Consider the following 25,263-nt stretch of genomic DNA (forward strand, 5'->3'; position numbering starts at 1 on the left):
ACTATAAAATGCTGTAATCTTTGAATAAATAAAACAACCAAACTGACTACCAGAAAATAATAGTTGAATCAGAATCAGGTTTATTCTCACTGACATATGTCGTGAAATTTTTTCTTACATGGCAGCAATACATAATGACAAAAACTAAATCACAGTATATACATAAATTAAGTTAGTGCAGAAAGAGAGAAAAGTAGTAGTAAGTTAGTGTCCATGGATTCAAAGTCCATTCATAAATCTAATAGCAGAAGGTAGTCCTGAAATGTTGAGTGTGTCCCTTCAGGCTCCTGTACATCCTCTCTGATGGTAGTAATGAACATTGGAATGGAAATTTCCCAGGACATTAAAGGACCTAGATTCCCAATTTTGTAAATGAGTTGTGAGAAAATGGTTTCAGAGATTCTGCAAATGGGACTCACAATGTACTGTATTAGGCCAAAAGAACCCATTTCCATGTTGTATTATAGCCAATGAAAAGTATGAACATAACATGCATTCTACTATACACCACTTAAATATCCAATGATATCTCAGACTATAAACAAACACCTTCAGCACAAAATCCCCTGCCTATTGCACTTGGTAAAATTGTACATGGCCTTGTGTTGTACAAATGTTTACTGTATCTACAAGAGCCAAAAATAATTTCATGTATATAGCAGATTACAAGAAGTGTTTTGCCAAGTCATATGGCATCCTGTTTTGAGCAAATAAAAGGAAAAGATGTACATTTCTAAATCACTCTTCACGATATCAGGACATCCAAAGTCCTTACAGCCAATGATGTACTGTATTTTTGAAATGCAGTTAGTCTTCTACATCATGATACAGGCCTGCATTAGGAAGTGGGTACGTTTCTCAAAATACACTGCATTTTTTCCTCTCTCCCTGATGCTTACCTTCATTATTGGGAGATAAAAATCAGCAATATCATTTCAGGAAGATAATGTATACATTATTGCAACCCAAAATACAAATACATAGAATACATGCTTGGGGCCTTTAATCATATAAAACTACTAAGGTTCTAAATGGTTGAAAAAGCATTTTAATGTTCAAGCACAAGATATTATAATTGGTACATTCTGTACAAAAAGGAAATCAGTTTTGCATTTATTGAGGCCCATTCATGATTTTATAACACCCCATGCACTTCAGAACTAAATAATTACCTGTGGTGTAAACTCAGTGATATGATAATCTAGAAAGTACATACAGAAATTATTTTGGAAAATGGCAACACTCTTCTAAAGATTCAGGTGATTGATGGGCAACATGGTATCAGCAAATGAACAAAAAAAAGTACAACGGAAGCAGGAATTCTTCCTCAGAATATTCTTAATTTTCATGTGCTTATAAATAATGAAAAGTCATGTTAACTTGAGTGTTTTGAAAAGAAGTTCAACTTTGAATTAATATTCTCCCCTGACTGAGAACCAATACGTTTTCCGTCTGGAGTTTGCCCTTGCCACATGTAGTAAATCCTAGTCCTTTCATATTTCTGTAAAACAATACTGTCACCACATCTAGACCATATCCACTTGATAATTACATATTTTCAAATATTTGACAAAACTCATTCAGGCACTATATTAAGGATACATTAAAATACGAAGATTACTATGAGGATAACCTATGGACAGAGTCATCCAATTTATAAGTTAATGAGGAAAATCAAAGGAAAGCGTACACAAAAAAGTTATATGTTGCAAAATGCAGAACTACAGGAAACGCCCAGCAAGTCAGGCAGTAATAATGGAGAGAATTACTGAGCCCGTATAATGGATAACCTACTGCAGATATAGTCAGTTCTGACAGAAACTTGCTTTTATGGTTTGTATCTGTAAAATCTGTCGTTGAGACCTTAAGGGTGCAATATACCCAGATGGAAGAAGAGATGCTGTAATTCAAGTTTGAGCCTTGTTCTAACATTGAAAACGACCATAAGCCAATAGATCAGAGTGAAAGTAACATGGAGAATTAAAGTGGCAGGATAACAGGATACTCAAGAGTTGTTCTTGTGGACAAAACATCAATGCACTACAAACTGGTCACCCAAGTTATGTTTAGTTTCTCCAATGTAAAGGAGAGGTGGTATATGCCAAAGCAAGTGTTTGATTCAGACAGAGGAAGAGTTCAAGAAATTGCTGGGTGGTAGACAGAGCGTAGAATGGAAGCTGCATCAGGTGACGCAATCTAATCAAAATTGGCTGAAACTGAAAAACCGAATGAAAAATACTGAAAAATTGTAAGTGAGGACCACAAGAACAGTACCATTGCTCAGTCCAGGAAAGGAGTGAAAGCAGACATGTGAGAAATAAATACAATGCAGACACAGTCTCTTTCAAATACAGGGGAGCCACATTTTGAGGAGGGGAAAGACATCACAGAACTGCCAGTGCTGGGCATTTCCTGCAGTTCTGTATTTTACATCTTGTGTTCCTTTGCTTATGTTCCCTCTCTTTAAACTTCCCAGTCAACCTACTGCTAACTTCCATGACAACCATGGCCTCAGCTTATCAGAGTTACTCTGTTTGTCCTTCCACACCTTCCCTGCCCAATCTGCAATTCAAAGCCAGTTTATTTTCTCTCTTTTCCAATTCCAATGAAGAGTTAATTGTTTCACTTTTTACAAATGCTGCCTGACCATCTGATTATGCACAGAATTTTCTATTCTCATTTCAGGATTTCCACTAGCAGCAGTTTTTGGGGTTTTTAGAATAGTCTATGAAACATATCATTTTATTTATATTCCTTCTGAAAAGACAGCCAGATTGCAGAACAAACCAAGCCATACAATTTTTTTTTAATTTGTGAAGACTTTTCTGCCTGACCAAATGACTGATGCTACATTAGTTAATTGGAGAAGGTATTCATGACGCAATTCCTCATAGATGTAGTACTTTTATCCATATCTACTGATGGCTGTGCAGATCATAGAAGATCAGACTTTTGCAAATTCACCAATAAATTTTGAAAGGATTTTTCAAGGTAGGAAAGTTAGCTACAGAATTGCAAATATCTTCAGGAGGAGTTATGTGATGGGGTAGTATCTTGTTAATCCAAAAGGTAACTAGCCTTCAATTAAACTGTTTAGAGGTAACTTCCTTACCTTAATCAGATAACAAAATATGCATGTGTCACCATATACTACCTTGAGATTAATTTCTCTGCAAAGATTCACAGTAGAACATAGAAATACAATAGAATCAATGAAAACCTACATACAAAGACAAACAACCAGTGTGCAAAAAGACAAACTGAGCAAATAAAAATAAATAAATAAAACTGAGAATATGAGCTGTAGAGTCCTTGCAAGTCTCTCCATAGGGTGTGGATCAGTTCAGAGTGGAGGTGAGTGAAGTTATCCACAGCAGATAGCTCACAGGATCGGATTCATCATATAACCTGGGAACTACCTGCATTCACAGAATCAGAATCATCATGTAACCTGGGAACTACCTGCATTCAACTTAACTGAAAGCACACCACTTCCTCCTTAAAACTGGATTTCTGCAAGTCCTGCAGGGATAGGCGTTTCTCTTGAAAAGCATCATGGAATGCATTTTTAAAGAAAAACAAAAGCTCTATCAATGTTTTATTTTACACAAGTGATTACAGATTCACACATATCTTTCTGTATCGGTATCATATCTGCTAAAAACATTTGATTCAATTTATTTTTGAATTGACATACCAATAAAACTAAACCATACACTTTAACCATGCCCAGTTGTTTTCATTTTCAGAACTATTTGCTTATCAGGTTATCACGCAATTTACAATAATCTTGGGAGGAAAATGGGTTTTCTGCATTCTGAAACAAAGTTGCTGAATGATCAGTTAGGGCTCTAATCTATTTTCATCCTTAATAGGCAAAGGACGATATTACCATGAGAAGACCTGGCTGCTGTACCCCAAGTACCAAGTTAAAGTCCCATAATTTTGGACTTTGCAAAAGCCACTTGAACAAAATATTAGATTCAAAAGGCAAGTTACAAAAAAAAAAGCAAATAAAAAAATGGGAGCAGAGTCAAAATTAAAATTAGCCAGAATAGAATTGTCATCAACAACATTTACCTGAGCAAATGGCTATGTAGCCTGAAAGATTAGTACTTCACCTTCAACATATGGTATCAAATGGTTCAAACATTTAATTTCATGACATGATTAAAATAGCTTTACTTGTGATTTTGCCACACCCAATTAATAACAACGCGCTGCGTTCAGGTAAAAGAAAAACTATTTTCTTCCAACAGCTGCAAATTTTGACATATTGAACAGCGTCGAACACTAATTTGTTTTGCTTTAAGCCAAACAAACTACTGTGATTAATAATCTTCACTAGTTACAGAAACACACCCAAAACATCACCAACATCACCACCGGGCTTTCAGTATTAGGGAAAATTAGACATTTCTAAACTCAATCAATTGCACATTTTTCCAACTTTGATGATTTCAAAGAATACAATTTTATATCTCTACTTTGAGTCTAGTTACATTTAGGTATTCAAAAAAGAACATGCAAGTGTGGTTCATTTCTACAGACACACAAGAGTTCTTCTTAAATTGCTAAGACTGAAGTTTTATTGGAAGGAAGAATTAAAAGTATGCCTTAAAAAGTAATTTTTCAGCATTGTTTTAGGGGAGCAAAGGAAAACAATTTCAGAGCATGTAGAAAGCAAAAGAGTTCAGAGGAAAGGAGAATTCATCACAGGCCAGGAGGACTCATAACAGATTTTAAACTCAAAGGTGAAAAACTTCAAGCATGATATATTGGAAACTAGCATCCATTGGGATCAGTTAATACAAGAGTGATGGGTGAATGAGATCAAGTTGTAGCTAAAATATTGATACTGGAGTTCAGGATGAACTGAAGTAAACACCGATCAGCCAAGATGATTATGTGACTGTTGAATCTAATGATGGGTTAGTGAGAATGTCCCAGGGAGTGGTGATGAAAACTCACAGATAGAATAAACAAGTTAGATTCCATTACAAAATTGGTGGAATCATGGCAGTGAACAATTACCAATGCTTCAGTCTTACTAATATTTAACTGAATGAAATTACAACCAATCAAAACTGGGTTCTGGGACGAGAGGATATACGTAGGATGTAAAGGTGTTGAGGCAGTTGATGGTATCATTCCACAATTAGAAGGTGTCCCAGGTCCATGGATTATTCATGATAGAGTGGACATGGAGAGGATGTTTCCCCGTGGAGGGAGAATCTACGACCACAGCCTCAGAATAGAGGGGTGTCTTTTTAGAACAGAGCTGAGGACGAACTGCTTTGGTGGTGAATCTGTGGAATTAGTTGCCACAGGCACCTGGGGAAGCCAAGACTTTACATATATTTAAGGCAAAGGTTGATAAACTCTTGATTAGTCAGGGCATGAAGGGATATAGGAAGGTGGCAGGAGACTGGGGCTGAGAGGAAAAATAGATCAGCCATGATGAAATGCTGGAGAAATTAAGGTAAGGGGAGGAAAGTTCAAGAGGGATATTAGAGGAAGGTTTTTCACTCAGAGAGTGGTTGGTGCCTGAGTCAGTGGTGGAGGCAGACACACTAGAGAAGTTTAAGAGACTACTAGACAGGTATATGGAGGAATTTAAGGTGGGGGGGTTATATGGGAGGCAGGGTTTGAGGGTCGGCACAACATTCTGGGCCGAAGGGCCTGTAATGTGCTGTACTATTCTATTCTAGTCTATAAATGATGGGCCAAATTACCTGATTCCTATTATGTCACCAAGAGTTAGCTGGTGCATGAAGAGGAAGAAATTTACCCGGATTCTTAGTAAATTATAATGGAAAAATCCTGGAGATAGATTATAGCTTAATTCATCATTAAAAATATAGTTAAGTATAAGCAAAACCATTAACAGCTTAGCTTGGATGTCTGTATCAAAAAGTTGTATCCTATAATGGGTCAACTCTTTCAATCCTTATCAAGTTCCTACTAAGGCTTTGCCTCTCCTCTAAACCCAGTTAACCTCAGAGATAATTATGCTCCAACAGTGGTACCACATCACCTTCAAATCAATGAGCTTCGCTAAATCTAAATTCATCTCCTTCCTCCATCAAGATGCTCCTGAAAATCTATTTCTGAACAAGCTTTACTTCAAAGGGTTTGATATCAAATTTTGTTGAATGACACTCCTGTGAAGCAGCTTCAATCACCTTCCATCTTTCAGTGATTCAATACAAATACAGCTGGTGGTTGTTACTGAGCGAAAGTCCTTTTGGTCATGGTCACACTCACGGAAAATGCAATTTGCCAAATTGATCACAAACATTTTCATATCTTTAAGGATGGACTGCAACTTGGAATATGGAGATACAGAGAGAAATTCAATCACATTCTATTTATATACAAGTCAGAGGTTTCTGAACCTTTAAACATTTTAGGTCTAAGGAGTTCCAATTCTTTCTAATAATCGGCATTTTTTTTCATACTTTACTATAGTGTAGATATACCCAGATATCCAGGATTTTTTTACCCTTTGAACTTTTGGGGTTCAATATGTTATCCCAACTCACTAGTTTGGAAATATTTCAGGTGCATTCTAGTTCTCCTAAAGTGATTCAGCTGAAGTAACATAGAAATATCATTATACACACTAACAGAGTTCCCAAAATACGCCTAAGCAAGGTAGAAGCATATTAGGAACAAAGTCTATATTTGCTGTTAGAATAATGGTTCAAGTATCATTGTTATTTTACACTTAACAGCCACTTAATAAGGTAACTGCTATTCCTAATAAAGTGGCCGCTAAGTGTAGGTACATGGTCTTCTGCTGCTGTAGCCCATTCACTTTAAGGTTTGACATGTTGTGCGTTCAGAAATGGTCTTTTGCACAACACCATAGTAAGGTATGGTTATTTGATTTACTGTCACCTTCCTGTCAGCTTAAACCAGTCTGGCTACTCTCGTCTGACCTCATTCAAACAAAAAAAAAGACGCCTGACAAAGCATTAATGCCCACAGAACTACCACTCATTGGCTATTTTTTGTTTTTGGCACTACTCTCTGTAATCTCCAGAGCAACATTTTTTTTATGCCATGGAGCCTTCCCGTTAACTGAAGTGTCCACGGAGCCCAGTTTGGGAACCCCTGATCTAAAGAATATTGCAGGAGATCAGCAATTTCTGAGACACTCAAACCACCCCGTCTGGCACCAACAATCATTCTACAGTCAAAGTCACTTAGGTCACGTTTCATCCCTATTCTTATGTTTGATCTGAACAACTGAACCTCTTGATCACTTCAGGTTTACAGGAGGAACGAAGACGGGCTTGCCCCTATTGGACTGTAGTTCCTCAATATACACATCACTGAGGATCTCACCTAAACTGTACATACCGGCTATGTGGTGAGAAAAAGAAGAGCACCTCGTTCACTTCAGAAGGATGAAGTAGTTCAGCATGTGTCCCCAGATCCTCAGGACTTTCTACAGTGGCACCATTGAGAATATCCTAACTAGCAATGTCATTGCCTGGTACGGGAACTGTTACTATCCTCAAATCGCAGGGCACCTCAGAGAGGGGCCAGTGCATCTGTGGATGTGAACTTTCCTCTATTCAATACAGTTACAGCAGCAGGTTCCTAAAAAGGGCCCGGTGGATCATCAGGGACTGCAGCCACCACAACCACAAATTGTTTCAGCTGCTACTGTCTGGCAAACAGTACTCTAGCATAAGAGCCAGGACCAACAGGTTCTGGGACAGCTTCTTTCACCAGGCTATCAGATGTATTAATACACATTGATTTGATTGCATATCTGACTACACATGTATACGAAAAAATTACGTATACAATCTTGGGGTTTGGGCAATACCCTTCCACATTTTCCCTCTTTATTGCAACTAAGATTTTTACTCCCTTGGATGTAAGAAATAAAATAAATACAATACAAATGTCTGCTTGCTTTTATGCATTGAGGGGCTGCCACAAGATAATTTGCATTAACTTGGTGTACAGGGGTACCTAATAAAGTGGCCACAAAGTGCAAGTGCACCATGAATTCAAGAGCCCGAACTAATTACAATTAATTAACAAATTACTAAATAAATTTACACTCCAGTGCAACTTAGCACAAACTAAGCCTCCTTTGGCTTCTAATTCCAATTCTAGTAACATGTGGAATGATAATGCTTGTACTTTCCTGTTGCTCAAGTCAAGATGACACACAGTAAGGATCACATCCTCCTCACTACCACCCACAGACAAAGCTGATCTCAAAATGCTCATTGCTATAGAGATTAATGGTACAGCACTTGGGCTTGTGATAGTTCAATTACAATGAAACATTAAATTTTCTCTCAAAAAAAAGTGACAATATGCCCTGAAGTACTCCCACATCAGTTTTTTTAAAATCAATACTCTCTATGTGCAAAGCATTTGTTTAATTTCCAAAGGACTAGAGATATTCTTTCCAGGAATTAAATTTCAATAACAGGAAGATTTTTGCTGATATACCAAAGCAAGCAAGGAGCAGTCACTACAGAAAACCTACCAAAAATATTTATAAAAAATGAGTAAAGCCACAATACTGTATTCTGAAGGTTTTGACTCCAGTCTATCCACATAACCTGATGCAATCACATGTACTGAGCTTGGATCAGATCAGATTTTTTTTTTTAAATTGTAGGTTCCTAGGCCAGACTAACAGCGCTCACAATAAATAAATGCAGATGTGTTTGAATTAGAGATCAAGTTTTAAAAGATAGACAAATAAATACAGGTACTGGGAGCCTGCAATGCCAGTTCAAATGGGCATGAGTGACATTCATGGGCTCACACCAGATCCTTGGCCAATATTAGATTAAATTGGGGTTCATGTTTATGTCTACATAAGATGTCAGCTCAAAGGCACGTGCTTCAAAAAGAAGGGAGATTGATAACTTTATTGCACTGAAGCTACCCAGGTAATGCAAGAAATAAATTATGAATCGGGATTATAAATTATGAATTACGAAGGTCACACTCCAAGTAAGAACTGGAATTTAATTATAAACAAGGTGGGAGAGCAGAAATCTGATTGGATAACCAATCAGGAGGGACAGAATACAGGGGTATAAGTACCACCAGACTGCACATGCCCAGGCATTATCCCTGAAGACCATGTCATCAAAATGTCAGTTATAATCATTACCTGTACCTGGCTTGAGGCTTTAAGACGAGATTTGATAGATTTTTGTATAGTAGGGGAATTAAGGTTTATGGGGAAAAGGCAGCTAGATGGAGATGAGTCCATGGTCATATCAGCCATGATCTTACTGAATGCCAAACAGGCTTGATGCCTGCTCCTATTTCTTATGATCTTATGTTCTTAAGCCCCAGAGGGGTTTATTCATCAAATTATGAATCCTTAATTATTAATTTTGTTATTTCTGATGCTTTTATATGAAATGTCATAATAATACAGGGGAAAGAGAGTAACAGATCTTTAACCATTACTTTGCTCTGTTATGAAAATTAGGAAGCTCAAAAGATGACTTAACTATACTATCATCACTAGTGCTTGCATTTGTAAAGTATCTTCTGTAAACACACCAAGATGTTTCACTGGATTATTTTTAAATTGAATTCTACACAATACAAGTTTTTGCATTGATACTGGAGGAACTGCAAAATGGATGAAAATTGTGTTAATTAGTTTATTCACAATACCATAAGAAATTTAAAATTGTGATCAATCTGCCAGAAAATGATTTAGATAATTGTTTAGAAAATTCTTTCCAATCATATTTATATGATGGGTCTAGGACAGGTCCTCTAAGAAAGTGACACCCAGGAATTTAAAGTTACTGACCCGCTCCACCTCTTACCCTCCGATGATTACTGGCTCATCTGGTTTCCTTCTCATGGTTACTTGGTCTTACTGACATTGGGTGAGAGGTTGTTGTTATTACAACACTCAGCCAAATTTTCAATCTCTCTCCTGTACACTGATTCATCATCACCTTTGATACAGCCCACAACAGTGGTGTCAATCAGCAGCCTCGAACATAGTGTTGGAGCTGTACTTACCCACACCGTCATGTGTTTAAAGCAAGTAGAGCAAAGGGGTGTGTAAGTAAGTAGAGCAGGGGGCTGAGCACACATCCCTGTGGTGCTCCTGTGCTGATGGAGACTGTGGAGGAGGTACTTTTGCAAATCCAAACTGACTGGGTCTACAAGTGAGGAAATCCAGAGTTCAATTGCACGTGGGGGTATTGAGGTCAAGGTCTTAAAGTTTACTGATTAATTTTGAGAGGATGATGGTATTAAATGCTAGGCTGTAATTGATAAAGAGCATCCTGATGTATGCATCTTTGCTGTCCAGCTGTTCTAAGGTTGTGTGAAGAGCCAATGAGATGGCATATCATGTAGACCTGATGCTTCAGTAGGTGAATTGCAGCAGATCCAAGTCACCACTCCGACAGGAGTCGATGTGCTTCAACATTTCATCACTGTGGATGTAATTGCCACTGGCCAATAGTCACTGAGGCAGGTTGCCAACTTCTTCTTGGGCACAGGTATGATTGAAGCCTGCTTGAAGCAGGCGAGTACCACACACTGCCAGAGCAAGAAGTTGAAGATATCTGTGAACACACCAGCAGTTGGTCAGCACAGGTCTTCAGCACTCAGCCAGGAACTCTGTCCAGACCAGATACTTTCCTTGTATTCACTCAGATTCACTTGGATTCAAAGGCCTGTATACAACACCCATCAGGGTCCTTTTTCCTTGCAGTTTAACTCTCTACCCACAAGGACCCTACATCTTCCAATCCAATGTCACCTCTTTCTAAGGATTTGATTTCATTTTTTCACCAAAAGAGCCATCCACCCCCTCTGCCTACCTGTCTGTTGTTTCGGTACAATGTGTAACTAAGTAACAATAGGAGAGCTCTCTAATGTTCACAAAGTTGTTAGCATTTTTGATTTTTTTTAAAGATTTCTTTCAAGAACCCAGAAATAGATGGGAAAGATAACATGATTAATAAATGCAAACCCAACACCAGCCCCCTCGACACATTCATGGAATATCAATTTAAATTTAATTTCACTTGCAAATTAAAGTGCTAAATCTTTGAGGCAGATATCTGGATGAAATAAATTTCATGTTAAACAGAATCATAGCTAAAGCACCCATCCTAAAATTAATCAGCAATTTTCAGTCTTTAGTCCATTTAAGAAAAAAAACTGGTAATGAGGATGACAACTGCCACTAATGGTGTGATAACAAGTGATTTTTAAACATTGTGAGAAATGTCACCAGTGACCCAGATTTATCCTCTCTTTGCTTCAAGTTTGAAAAGCTATCACAAAAGGGTTTACACATGTTAATACCAAAAAGTGAATTTGCTCAAGGTAGTTTCCATTAGGAGGACAACTACTGACAATTAAATATTGTTAATAATCTGCAAATAGGTAGAGATATTCCTTACAATAACTATAAATGCCTAGAAAAACAACTTGGCCAATTCAGGGCTCAACCTTCCTAGTCTCCAGTTAGAGACTAGTAAGAAGCATTGAACTGAACACTTAAAAATGTACTAAATGCTATTGTCTCTCATTTCTTTTTCATCAAAACAAATATTTTTGCTAAAAAAACATGTCCAGGCAATAACTACAATAGCAGGTACAAACATGTTTATGCACCAACTTTTGTTACCACAACTTGATGACATATCACTTATGCTGCCCTTATCCAAGCAAGTCTTCTTAACCCAAATGTAATATCTGGACTTGAAATGCAAACCTGTTAACCAAGAACAACTCAATTGAGGAACCTGCCAGAAAATAATTACAACAGATGTAGTAAAATTTACATATGTAATATGGTGAAATGATAAACAAGTTGAAAGCTTGGAATGAAAGAGTTAGTTACAGCATGCATAAAAATTGGCTTGGACAGACTACAAAAGATGCAAGGTAAGTAACTGCCTTCTAGCCTGCAGGAGACAGCATTATTCCGGTGAGTCATTAATAGAACAATACAGGGTCTTTTTGATTGTATGAATCATCGATCTGATGATGAGTGTGCAGAATAACAACAACAAAAATTGTGAATGATAAAACAGATGCAAGGTGCATAAATCACCACTACGACTGCAACAGACTGCAAGAGAAGACAGACAGGAAGACTGCTCAGGCAAACGTATTACAAATGAAATTTAACATGAGAGTAGTGAAGTGATTCATTTTGGCAAAAGGAACAAGAAATCAGAGCAACCTGAAGTGTGCAAGAATCAAAGTAGGTGTCTGTGGACAAGGTGAACTTTGAAAATGATGGAACATGCTGAGAGAAAAGTCTATGGGAGTTGGGTCTTTCTAAATAGAGGCAAGGAATTCCAAAACAAAAAACTGGGAAGGTATGATGAACTTTCATAAAACAAAATTCAGGTCCCAACTAGTAGTTAAGTAAAAAGCACCAAGTTTTTGACTGAAACACAAATATTTAACATGATACTGATTTGATAGTTATTTCTAATCGCCTGGTGGCTTTATTCTTTTGTGAGACAAAAATTGAGGTTCATATTCATCAGTGTTCATCTTGTAGATTATACATTCGGAAATATGTGTGCCAGTGTAGAGAAAGTAAATGTATGAGATGATAAAATGAGGTGCAATTCAAGTTGGCTGCCTTGTCTTGGCTGGTGTTAAGTCAGCACTGTATTCATGCAGGCAAGTGACATGTCAATGTTAAAGCTTTTGGAAATCAGGAAGCTGGGCACCTGCCACAAGTGATTTGACATGCTTTTGAAGCCCTAATATCTATGTGACCAGTCCAGCTAAGTTGGACGAGTCATATAAATTACCAGAACATATAGTTTGAGAGACTTTTGCAGCAATGGAATATTATGTCAAGACTAGGCGATGGGTCACTATTTTGCTGTAGATAGATACATCTTATTTCTGGTACAGCTCCAACATTAGTGATCAGCTAGCACCTCAAACCAAAATGTTGTCCAAATCTCACAGTAGATGGCCACAGGCTATGACTTTTGTCTGAGCAGATACAAACAGAACTACAAATTTACAGTCCACAGTGGTCATCCTCACAGTGACTTTATAAAGTACATACCATTGTTTATAACCAGTTGTTACTAATGACATTACATTCATTGCAAGATCTGAAGATGACACTGCTCCAAGAAACTCTTGCAGCAATATCACCATATCTATATGCCAAGAATGACTCAGACGGTAACCCCCCCCCCCCCCACTTCCAGCTGACTCAGGAATACATTTCCTAATCTTCCTCTCACTCAGATGATCTCCCATGGCAGATACAATGGAATAAGCATACATTCTCTATCAATAAAGAAACATTGACATTTCCCTAATGACAAAAGATTCATTTGTTCCATTGGATGTTCCAGTCATAATTAAACAAAGAGCCTCATAAAAGATAAAAAAACGAGAGGTGATCATCAGGTATTATCTACTTTAAAATTTGCTGCAGGCAACTTAACTGCAATATCCAGCATGAGCTCTGAACTACTAGAAGGGTCACTATATCAAAGCTCGTTTAGCATTGAATTAGGAAACTGTATATTGGTACAAGATTTAAAACTTTGAAGATTTATTGCAAAACAAGATGAAGTATGTTCATAACACATTGGTCGTTTCCAATACAAAACACAGTTCCATTAATAATTATCATTAAAGCAAACAGAGACTAAAGAAATATAATTTTTAATGGGTTCCAGTTGCGACACATAGGAACCAGTCAATACATTTTCACCCCATTAAGCAGCTGCCCCAATTAGTCAAAGTTTCATGGAAATAGTTAAAAAGGCAAACTAGGTTACAAATAATGCATTTAAATTAAATACATAACAAATTAGAATATTATCAATAGTACTAAGTACTATAAAACTGTATTTGTTTCCAATAGTAAGTGACGGAGGAATTCATCTACTGCGTGCAATGAACAAACTCAGCACAGACACTGAGTGAAGATAATGGACTGCCTTCAAGCAATGCTATCGATTACTGCATGCTGCAAATCTTCGTTTTCAATGTCACATTCAAGATGACTGGCCTTTCAAATTCTTCATAGTTCCCAACTTGAAGTAGTGAAATTGTTTCATTTTCACTCCCAGCATCTCGAAGCCTGAATGCCTGAAACTGCAGGGAGCAATACAATTCTGAATTATCTTAAACTGCTTATTTCTCGCCAACTATCGGTAACAAAAAAAATCACTGAATTTCAACACAAACACATGCCACAACGCTATATATAAACTGTTCGCTCTACGCACAATGTTGCTTTTAATGACCAAACAAGTGAGCACAACTGATGCTAGTCAGACACAAACACAAAGTACACTGCAGATACTGTGGTCAAATCAACACGTACAAACAAGCTGGATGAACTCAGCAGGTCGGGCAGCATCCGTTGAAATGAGCAGTCAACGTTTCAGGCCGAGACCCTTCGTTTGTACGTGTTGATGTTAGTCAGAACTTGTTCGTCAAGTCTCCTGCCCTAATTAAGCAGCATGGGTGTCCCAAATAAACTAAGGGAATCCCAGTAATTTTCTCCATTAGTTTTCATTCTTTAACAGTTGTCCCAAATTAACCAATGGCCCAATTAACCGCAATCCACTGTAGCTCAAAAGGGCTTAGCACTTTGGCACTTTTTTCACCGACCTTCAAGATTAAAGATTTTACTATGTTCATGATAGAAAACCATGGTCTTCAGTACTCAATTAAGTCTTAACAGTAAATAAAATAGTTTCCAACTGTGAAACCAAACCCAAAGCAAAATGACATAAACAATAAAAGAAATAAACCCTTGTGTCCTTAAATCCACTCTGCCTTTGCTACCCCAATTGCCTTATACAGGCACAATGGGCACAGAACATATTTCTGTTTTATTTAAATAAATTTACCTTAATATACTTTTCTATCAGAAATAACTTTGCAAGATTTGGGAAGATTTAAAATTTCACAGCAATTCTCAATGTGTTCTTCAAATTTCAGGAGCATTAATTCGTTGATCTCAAAAACATTTTCTCATGTACTCATCGTATTTTTTTAAAATACACAACAAACAGCTCTGACTAGAAATAAATATCCATCAAGAACACTTTCATTATTTTTCCAACTACAAAAGATACATGGTCCAAAGACATCTTACAAGAGAAAGCAACTCCTGTAAATACTAAAGCACGTGAAGAACTTGATGGTTGTAAGCTGAAGCCAACTGCCTTCTTCTATATTTATCATCCAAGATCAGGGAAGATTTTCTCTACTTCAATCCTTTCGGTTCAGAGGTGGCAAATGAGGCTAATACAAGAACTGCAGACTCTTCTACAAACGGTCAGGCCATATAGAATTGGTTAGGATCATATTCTAAGGTAGGCCACTCCTTTCTTCATTTCAGTTGGACATCCGAGTTCTCCAATGCCTGAACTCCTTGATCTAAACCTTCTCTACTTTAAGAGATCTGGGGCCAGAGATACCCAGAAGTCTGCCAGGATATTACATACTTTCAAATGTGGCTTGAGAATACCCTGGAATAATTTTTACTACCCACCTCTGATGGTAGAGGTCAAAATAGAGATTGTATCAGGCACCTGTTATTACATGTGAACAACGTAGCCTTCAAAATGGAGCTGAAAATATATAATTGTTCGTCAATACATGGGATGCAAGTCTTACAAATTGCCTTCAGTATTTTGTATGTGTTTCTCAGGGCAATGAAAGTTTTGTTTCACACTTGTTTTCAAGGTTCAAAGTACATATATGTCACCTGAAATTACTTTTCTTGCAGTAGAAAAATAATCATAATAGAATCAATGAAAGACCACACCAACCTGGGCATTCAATCAGTGTGCAAAGTATAACAAACTGTAAAAACAAAAAGAAAAAAGTAATATATTAAATAAGCAATGAATAAGAACATGAGATAAAGAGTCCTTTAAAGTGAGTCCATCTTTTGTGGCTTTCACTTAGATTGGGTCTGCAGTAAACCAATTAATTAGAATCAATGGTTGCAGAATATCATGAAGCAAAAGAAGACAGTGGTGATATGATAGCCTATTAAATGCTGGCAATTAATCAGCCTGAATTATTCACAGATAATTATCAATTTGCATCATTTCTCAAATAATTTGATCCAACTTCACAACAAAGTCAGCAAGTATTTTCAATTTAGAATGAAAAGGTCATCAGGCGCCGCAATCAAAAATTACTTTTGAATAGTCATTTGTGAATTAATGCAAAAAATGTTTCTTGGTAATACAATCTATTGTTAAGTATATGGCCTTTGTTTTACAGAAAAATGGAGCTACACCTGTGAAAATGCTGGCACATGAACTTCCCAGCTGCATTTTGAATCTGGACTCCTTTTAACTTGCTAGATTTCAAGAACATCTGTGTTTCTTTTCCAAAAAAATAAGTTTGATTAGTTTACTTTGATACCAACCAAGCTGAACACATGGTTTGCTACAGGCCAAAAGTTTCAAGCTTGTTTCCTCCTCATGACTGCTATTCGCAAAAAGACTTGTCGTGGTATAGGGTATTCAAAAGATGACTGGAAAGCTTCAAGCAGGAAATCCCGAATGGAGACTCATCATGCAGGTTAGCAACAACTGTAGATACCTCATTACTTACTGCAAATTCTGGTCCATTATTTCATCAACATTTTACTTTCAGGACGAACATACATCTTAAAAGCACTAACAAGCTGAAATTACTGAGAGTTTCCTAATTATACAAAATAAATTTTCTGATGAATTGAGAACGTCAGATGAAGGACTTCGCACTTATAAACAGAAAACAAAGTAGTGATTATACTCAAGTAATTAAACTTCTTTAACATATCTCATTAGTGCACTCAGCAACCTTCTACAATATTGAACAAAAAAAACGAACATAGATAACCTTATATTGCCACAATTGTAAAAGTTGGCTTATCTAAATTACTAACTTAATAACATGTTGCTTGCCACCACTTACGCACAGGAGGGAGGGGAGCTGGGGGGGGGGACTTTGGGGTTCTAACACTTAACTGTCGTTCATTCTGTGGGGCACTCCTCTGTTTTCGTGGATGGTTGCGAAGAAAAAGCATTTCAGGATGTATATTGTATACATTTCCCTGACATTCAATGTACCTTTGAAACCTTATATTTATACAATCAACATAATAAAGCTTATCCAAAGCATAATACAGAACAGCAAAACAGAAGATTGTTATTTCGAAAGAAGCAATAATTTTGAATAGAATATTAATAAAATTACAACAGATATAGCACAGCAAAATCATGATTAAATATGCACTCAGTTACAGATGTTATAAAAGCTGCATCTCCCAGCCTATTTCCTAGCATTTGTCAGGTATCAAAATATTACAATAAGTTGTAAAAACATCTTTTGTCACTGAATAACACACTAAAGGGAAAGGAAATTGCACAGACACTTGGAATCTTGGAGCTCTGCCATTAGAAGCACATTCCAGCAATTTATGCTTCACACATATTAAAATACTAACATCATGGCTTGGGAAGGAGCGATGGTAGAGTGAGGGGTAGTATGTGAAGAAGTTGGGACCAAAGACAGGTAACAAATCCCCAAAAATAAAAATAAACCTCTGATTAATACAAAATGTTTAATTTGATTTAGGCAATTTAAGAATATTGAAATAAAGTTTGTTATCTGGCATAGTGGAAATCACTGTTTAAGGAAAAATACTGACAAATTTAATTATTTTTTTCTTTCAAACAGACAGAAATGATTCCCTGATTCACATAACTATTAATCTGCCCTGTGGGTGACTACTATATTAAATAATGATCATCAAAATAATTTCTATCTCAATTTTAAATCAGAATTCAAATGTAATATTCTATCATTTACCTAGCTATATGTACCAACTCTCTACAGTGTCAAAATGCATTAAGATTCTAAATATTAAAATGTATTATGAATAACAACTTTTCAGTATGACTAGCCATAATTGCTCAATGACAGAAAAGTGGATCTCTTATGCAAAAGGCATGAAACCTGATGATTTTCAGATGAACAATATAGATGCTCAGCAATAATATAAAATATCCAACTGCCAGATATTCCTCAAGGGAGATCACTTGACCACAACAGCATAGCAATGACTGAATGTGCTCAAAGTTAATAGTGGGGTTGATAATTTTTTTTTCTTTCTGTAATCTATTTGAAAATTCAATAAAAAAAAATTTAAAGTTAATAGTGATACTAACAAGCCATATCTGAAACTAATAACTAGAAATTGTTAGACAATGTTTAATAAAGTCCTAGATTAAATCAATTGATTGCTGTCATTGAAAACCAGAATCATGATTTCCTCAGATAGCACAGCCAAAGTGGCTCAAACACATTTCATTTCCAATGATGTTGCAAACTGAAACCAACCACTACATTGATCATATATTATAGAAACCAAATCATCTGAATGATTTCAATTTTCTGGTTCAAATGACACAAAGGACTGCTTCATCCAAACTTTACTATCAGATTAGCTTCATGACTTCTTTAGCCTTTTCGAATTAATTGCTAAATTGGTTTACTATTTTCACATATACCAACCATGCAGATCATTTCATCCCAGTTACACAATGTGGTAGTACAAAGGAAAAACAGTAACAAGATGCAAAATGATTAATGTTACAGGTACAGACCTATTACAGATCCATATAATCACATTCTTAAACATAACTGTTGTCCTTTTGGTCCAAGAAAGGCATTCATGTCCTTCTGAAAATAAACACTGTCCCAATACAGTGCACGAAAAGATTTGATGTCCACTATAAAATGCTCAATGTTGCGAAGTTTGACTTTCAAATTATATTCTTTGCAACAAAGCAAGGATATGCAGAATTCCTGGAGAGGCATCAAAATACAGATCATAACTGATACAAGACGTTCATTGGGACTGGAAAGGAAGGAGCAGAAAGCAGAATAAAAAGATGGGGGAGGGAAGGAGCTCAAGCTAGCAGGTGATAGGTTTGACCAGGTAAGGGTGAAGATGGGTGGAAGCGTGGGGGGAGATAAATTGAGCAGTCGAGAGGTGATAGATGGAAGAGATTAAAGGGGGGGGGGAATCTAATACAAGATAGTGGACTGTGGAAGTGATAGCGTCTCCAAACAAAAAACAGTCTATTCCGACGCATTCCAAATCATAGTTGTGGACTTCAGACAGAATTGTTTGAAGAAAACATTGCCCAATTACCACCAGCATATAACCTGTAGGTCCCAAAACACTAGACTACTACTGGTACTAACATCAGGTTTTCCTACTGTTCCATGCCCACGTTGCATTTTGATAAATCAGTTCCTTTGACCGTCAGTCTCCTAGCTGCATACAATCAGAGGTTCAAGAGCAAAGCTCCACAGATTAAGACAACAAAAAATTGGTCGCAGGAGGCAGAGAAGCAGCTAAGGGATTGCCTCGAGTCAGTGGACTGGTCTGTGATTAAGGACTCATCTGTGAATCTGAGTGAATACACCACGAGTCCTTAATCACAGCCCAGTCCACTGACTCGAAGCAATCCCTTAGCCGCAGGTAGGAGATTGACAGCCAAAAGAAATAACCATCAAAACATGGAAGAAACTTCAGGAACTTGCGTAACCCATGATGATCCGGTGGTTCAGTCTTCAGAACGGTGAAACCACAAAAAGCGTCTGGCTCAGACAGAATACCTGGCCAAGTACTGAAACCCTGTGCTGATCAATTGCCTGGAGTGTTCACCGAGATCTCTAACCTCTCCCTTTGGCAGTTTGAGAAACCTACCTGCTTCAAGCAGGCTTCAATTATACTGTGCTGTGGGTAAAAAGAACACAGCAAACTGCACCAGTGACTATTCTCCAGTAACACTTACATCCAGAGTCACGAAGTGCTTGGAGAGGTTGGTGATGAAACACATCAACTCCAACCTGAGAAGGGACTTGGATCTGCTCCAAGTTGCCTACCGGAACAACAGGTCACAGCAGATGCCATTTCATTGGCTCTTCACTCAACGCTAGAACATCTGGACAGCAAAGATATGTACATCAAGATGCTCTTTATCGACAACAACTCAGCATTCAATACCATCATCCCCTCAAAACTAATCCAGAAGCTCTAAGACCTTTGCCTCATCACCTTCTTCAGAAACTGGATCCTGGAATTCCTCACTTGCAGACCCCAGTCAGTTCAGATTGGCACAATCTCCATCAGCACAGGTACACCACAAGGCTATGTACTTAGTCACAAGTGTAATGCATGTAGATCATGGGGCTGAGAGGCCCCAATTCTCTAATGCCATATTCAAATTTGCCGATGACACCACTGCCATAGGTCCAATCAAAAGGGGTGATAAACCAGCATATCGGAGGGTGATTGAAAACCTGGCTGAGTGGTGCCTGATGCACCATCAATAACTCACGCTGAGACTTAGGAAGCGAGGTATCGGCTTTTATTGACTGGAAGAATGAACAACACTACATCCTGGGGAATGAGGCTGGTCAACAGGCCTCAGTCGCCTTTATACAGGGGTCTGTGGGAGGAGCCACAGGAGCAGTCAGCAGGGGTCTGTGGGAGGAGCCATAGGAGCAGTCAGCAGGGGGTCTGTGGGAGGAGCCACAGGAGCAGTCCAGACAGGTATATGTAGTTCACCACAGTGCCATAAAAAAACTTCTCACTCAATATCAGCAAGACTAAGGAACTTGATTATTGACTTCAGGAGAAGAAAACCGAAGTTCCATGAGCCAGTCCTGTCAGAGGATCAGCAACTTTAAATTCCTTGGTGTTATTATTTCAGAGGAACTGTCCTGGACCCAGCACAGAAGTCCATTTACAAAGAAAGCACTGCAGCATCTCTACTTCATTACGAGCTTGTGAAGATTCGGCATGACATCTAAAACTTGGACAAACTGCTATAGTTTTGTAGTGAAGAATATATTGACAAGCGACATAGCAGCCCGTCATAGAAACATCAATGTGCTTGAACGGAAAATTCAACAAAAAGTACTAGATGCAGCCCAGTCCATCACGGGTAAAGCCCTCTCAACAACTGAGAGCATCTACACAAAACATAGTTGCAGAAAAGCAGTATCTATCCTCAAGGACCTTCACCACCCAGAACATGCACTCTTCTCATTGCTACCACAAGGAAGAAGGTACAAAAGTCTCAGGACTCACCACCAGGTGCAGGAAGTTATTACCTCTCATCCATCAGGCACTTGAACCAAAAGGGATAACTTCACTTGCCCCATCATCGCAATATTCTCTCAACCAATGAGCTCACCTTGAAAGTCTTTTCAGCTTCCCGGTCTTGATATATATTGGATATTTATTACTATTTTTTTTTGTAATTGCACTATTTGCTGTCTTTTGCACACGGGTTGAATGCCAAGGTGATCTTGCATGATTTTTTTAAATGATTATTCTATTATGGATTTACTGAGTATGTCAGCAAGAAAATGAATCGCAGGGTTGTATATGGCGGCGCATATGTAATTTGATAATAAATTTACTTTGAACTTTTGAATATATCACAATTAAGCTCTGCAGTTAATGGTAATAAGATTACAATTATATCACATCATTTTCATGTAGGAATCCTAGACATTGTAACCCAAACTCAAAAGTTGTCGTGCTACGAGCTGTTTGGGATGGTTTGAACTAAATTGGCAGGGGGTTAGGAATCAGAGTGAAAGGGCCAAGGATGGTGCCATTGGTATACGACTAGATGCAGTGTGTTGTGAGACAGAGGAAGAACAGGCAGATGATACAGCAAAATTACAGTCAGGGGGATGAGGTGAAGTGTAAGGTGGGGTCTTTTCTGGGGTGCTGCTGGTGAGTAATGGTAATCAGCAGGGATCAGTGTTGAGGCAGTCATAAATCAACAATTTGGATGACAAAAGTTTGCAGATGATACAAAGGTAGACGGAGGAGCAGGTTATGTGGAGGGTGCAGGGAGCCTGCAGAAGGATTTGGACAGATTAGGAAAATGGACAAAGCAGTGGCACATGGAATACATTGTAGGATAATGTATGGTCATATGCACTTTGATAGAACCAATAAAGGCATAGTCTATTTTCTAAATGGGGAGAAAATTCAGAAATCAGAGGTGCAAGAGGGCTTGAGAGTCCTTGTACAGGACTAAAGGTTAACTTCAACTTTGAGTCAATGGCAAGGAAGACAAATGCAATGTTAGCATTCATTTCGAAGCACTAGAACATAAAAGCAAGGATGTAATGCTGAGGTTTTATAAGGCATTGGTGAGACCACACTTGGAGTGTTGTGGGCAGTTTTGGGTCCCTTATCCAAGAATGAATATGCTGACATTGAAGAGGGTTCAGAAGAGGTTCACGGAATGAAAGTGTTATCGTACGAAGTATGTCTGAGAGCCCTGGGACTGTACTTACCAGAATTTAGAAGGAGGAAAGGGAAATCTCATTGAAAGCTATAGAATGTTGAAAGGTGTTGAAAGACTGGATATGGAGAGGATGTTTCCTAACATGGGAGAGTGTAGGACAAGAGAGCGCTGTCTCAGAATAGAGGGATGGCCATTTAGAACAGATCTGAAGAGGAACTTCTTTAGCCAGAGAGTGGTGAATCTGTGGAATTTGTACCACAGGTCACTGTGAACGTTAGGTCATTAGGTGGATTTAAGGTGCAGGTTGATAGGTTCCTGATTAGTCAGGGTGTGAAAAGTTATGCGGAGAAGGCAGGAGATAGAGGCTGAAAGGGAAAATAGATCAGCCATGATGAAATGCTGGAGCAGATTCGATGGGCCAAATGGTCTAATTATGCTCCTACCTCTTATGGTCGTATGAAGGAGAAATGATGAAGCAGATTTTTAAGATTCCTAATAGTTAAAACAATGACATACATTCAAAGAAATACTTCACTAATTCTTTTAAAAAATTTGAGAAATAAAAATTCCATTGGAAACATGATCCATCCAAGGATGATACAAGATTAAAAGTGGCTTACAATTTTTCCCTTACAGTAAGCCTGGAGACTGAAAGTAACAGATGTGGAGGGAAAGTGTTAGAAAATAGCAAGAAAATAAATTAGCAAGTATAAAGAGTGTGAACTCTTCTGCTACCCTATAAAAAGGAAAAGAGTAGCAAAGAAAAATTACGGTGTTTTTATGGAAAAAAGGCAGAAGAAACAACTTAGTTATCACTCAGTCGGGAACTTAAGTAATCTTTAGTAAAGATTAATTAATATCACTGGAAAGTGGCTACAAAGATAATTGTCACATTCATTGAAATATCACAAAATTTTCTCAGTTTCAAAGGTTATTAAAGAGTAACATTCGACTTGAGATAGAACTTTCAATCAGGTAATGCAATTTTATTATCACCAAGCTTCTGGAATCCATTTTAAAGGACTCACTAATGCCACATTATGCGTGATCAGGTTACAATTTTCTGAGAAAGGAAAATCTGTTTGAGAAAGATGATGAGTCTTCACCACAACTGGCGCCCCCCCAGCCCCAGATGCATGTGGAAGCAGGGGAAAGTATCTGCATTTTGATAAGGAATTAGTTAAGACGCATTAAAAAAATTATTATACAAAATAACTATAGATTAACATTAGCTTGGATAAATAGTAATAGATTTGAATGAAAGGGGGATGCAGTACCCAAGGAGAGAAACATGTTAACTTTCTCAGCTAAGTATGGGCTACAAAAGAAGCCAGTGGCTAGCATTTTACAGGGAGCAGATAAACGGAACAAGAGGTCATCATGGGCAAAGAAAGTTTGGAGAGGGAAAGACAAGAACAAAGAGAAATCACTGAAAGATGTGAGCTCAGGGTTAAAGCTGGACTGTCAGAAAACTGGCAATATAAATTTGGTCCAAAAGAATTTCCTTTAGACTTTATCAAGATGGAGTGAAGGATTCAAGGGATTAGATTTGCACATAGTTTAGAATGGAGAAATGTATCTAATAAATTTATTGAAGTTTTGAGGATATTACAAGTAAATACATACCAATGGAGAAACAATAGATTTTTTAATATTTCCAAAAGATATCCTGTAAGGTGTCATATAACTGCTATTGGAGAACAAAGCACTTTATATATTAAAGGTTGAAGCATATTTCTCAGCCTTTAACATACCGTACTAAAAAGCAAATCAAGGGAAGAGGAACAGGCAAGAAATTGTAAATATTACATCAGCCACAATCTTAATGAATGGAGTAAACTCATTACTCCTGCTTTCCTTTATGTTCCCAAAGTAGTTTCCAATATTTTCTTTGCATTTTATAATGACTTGCATAGAATAGTAAGGAATTTTTACAAAGCAAGAGCTTTGTCCAATATTTCCTTACATAGTCTGATTAAATATGTCAGTGAATGGCTAAACCATTCGTCCAGCATATCCATTTGTCAGTGCTGTTTGTACGAGTGAGCAGAGAAAAGGAGTGCACTAGACAAGTAGCCAGTGTGACACAGACTGTAATAACTTTGTTGGGACTGGGCTCTCACAGACGGAGACACGGTTTGGTTGAGCAGATAACCAGCTACAGAAACGTATGGTGAATGCAGGGGAAAATACTAGATTGTAAGAGTACAGTACGAGGGTACAAAGGCAAAAAGAAGGAAACTCTCGAGGAAAACAGACAACCAACAACAAAATTAATTTTCCTTCTCTTCAACTTGAATCATGAACAAAACTTACTTAGCATCAACTGAACTGTTAACTTCCTCTCCACAGATACTGCTTGAACTGTTGAGGAGAAAATTAACTCAAAATTAGGTGCTTATCATTTCAATAAAGAGATTAACAAAAAATTAAAATCAAAACACTTTTTTACTTCGTCAGGTATTGTCCTCACTCCAGAAACAGAAAATACTTTATGGACTGGCATTCACCATTAATAAAACAGGAAAAATAACTTTTCCGGAATTTCAGTGTTGTTTTTTTAAAGATCTCCTACAAAAACGCTAAAATCAGGGAAGATAAATTATTTTAGAAATGGTTATTAGTATACAATGACAAGGTTTCCTCCGGTCGCTCCAGTTTCCTCCCAAAGTCCAAAGACGTACCAGTTAGTAGGTAAATTGATCATTGTCAATTGTCCTGTGATTATGTTAGAGTTGATAGACAGTGCAGCTTGGTGGACCAGAAGGGCCTGTTCTGCACGATATCTCTAAATAAATCAATAAGAGTGACAGAATCACAGGGATAAACAGATTAACAACTCTTAAAGCATATAGGATAACTTCCCAAAATGGACTGAATTTTCCTGACTGGAAGGTATATAATCAGTCACAATTAACTGATCCAC

General features: G+C 37.6%; 1 protein-coding gene across 5 annotated transcripts in view; it reads right to left on the bottom strand.

Annotated features, from left to right (window-relative positions):
• Positions 1 to 25,263, bottom strand: part of LOC140730394 (echinoderm microtubule-associated protein-like 4) — a 236,006-nt gene that overhangs the window by 198,734 nt on the left and 12,009 nt on the right. Inside the window, exon 1 of one of the 5 annotated variants that reach the window (XM_073050714.1) lies at positions 24,654 to 24,675. The exons of the other annotated variants lie outside the window; for them this stretch is intronic. Coding sequence (XP_072906815.1) covers positions 24,654 to 24,660 — 7 coding nt within the window. The 5' untranslated portion in view covers positions 24,661 to 24,675. Of the gene's footprint in view, positions 1 to 24,653; positions 24,676 to 25,263 lie in introns of those variants that run through there. 5 annotated transcript variants of the gene reach the window in all.

The sequence above is a fragment of the Hemitrygon akajei genome, chromosome 7, assembly GCF_048418815.1.
Source record: "Hemitrygon akajei chromosome 7, sHemAka1.3, whole genome shotgun sequence".
In the NCBI taxonomy this organism is placed as follows: Eukaryota; Metazoa; Chordata; class Chondrichthyes; order Myliobatiformes; family Dasyatidae; genus Hemitrygon; species Hemitrygon akajei.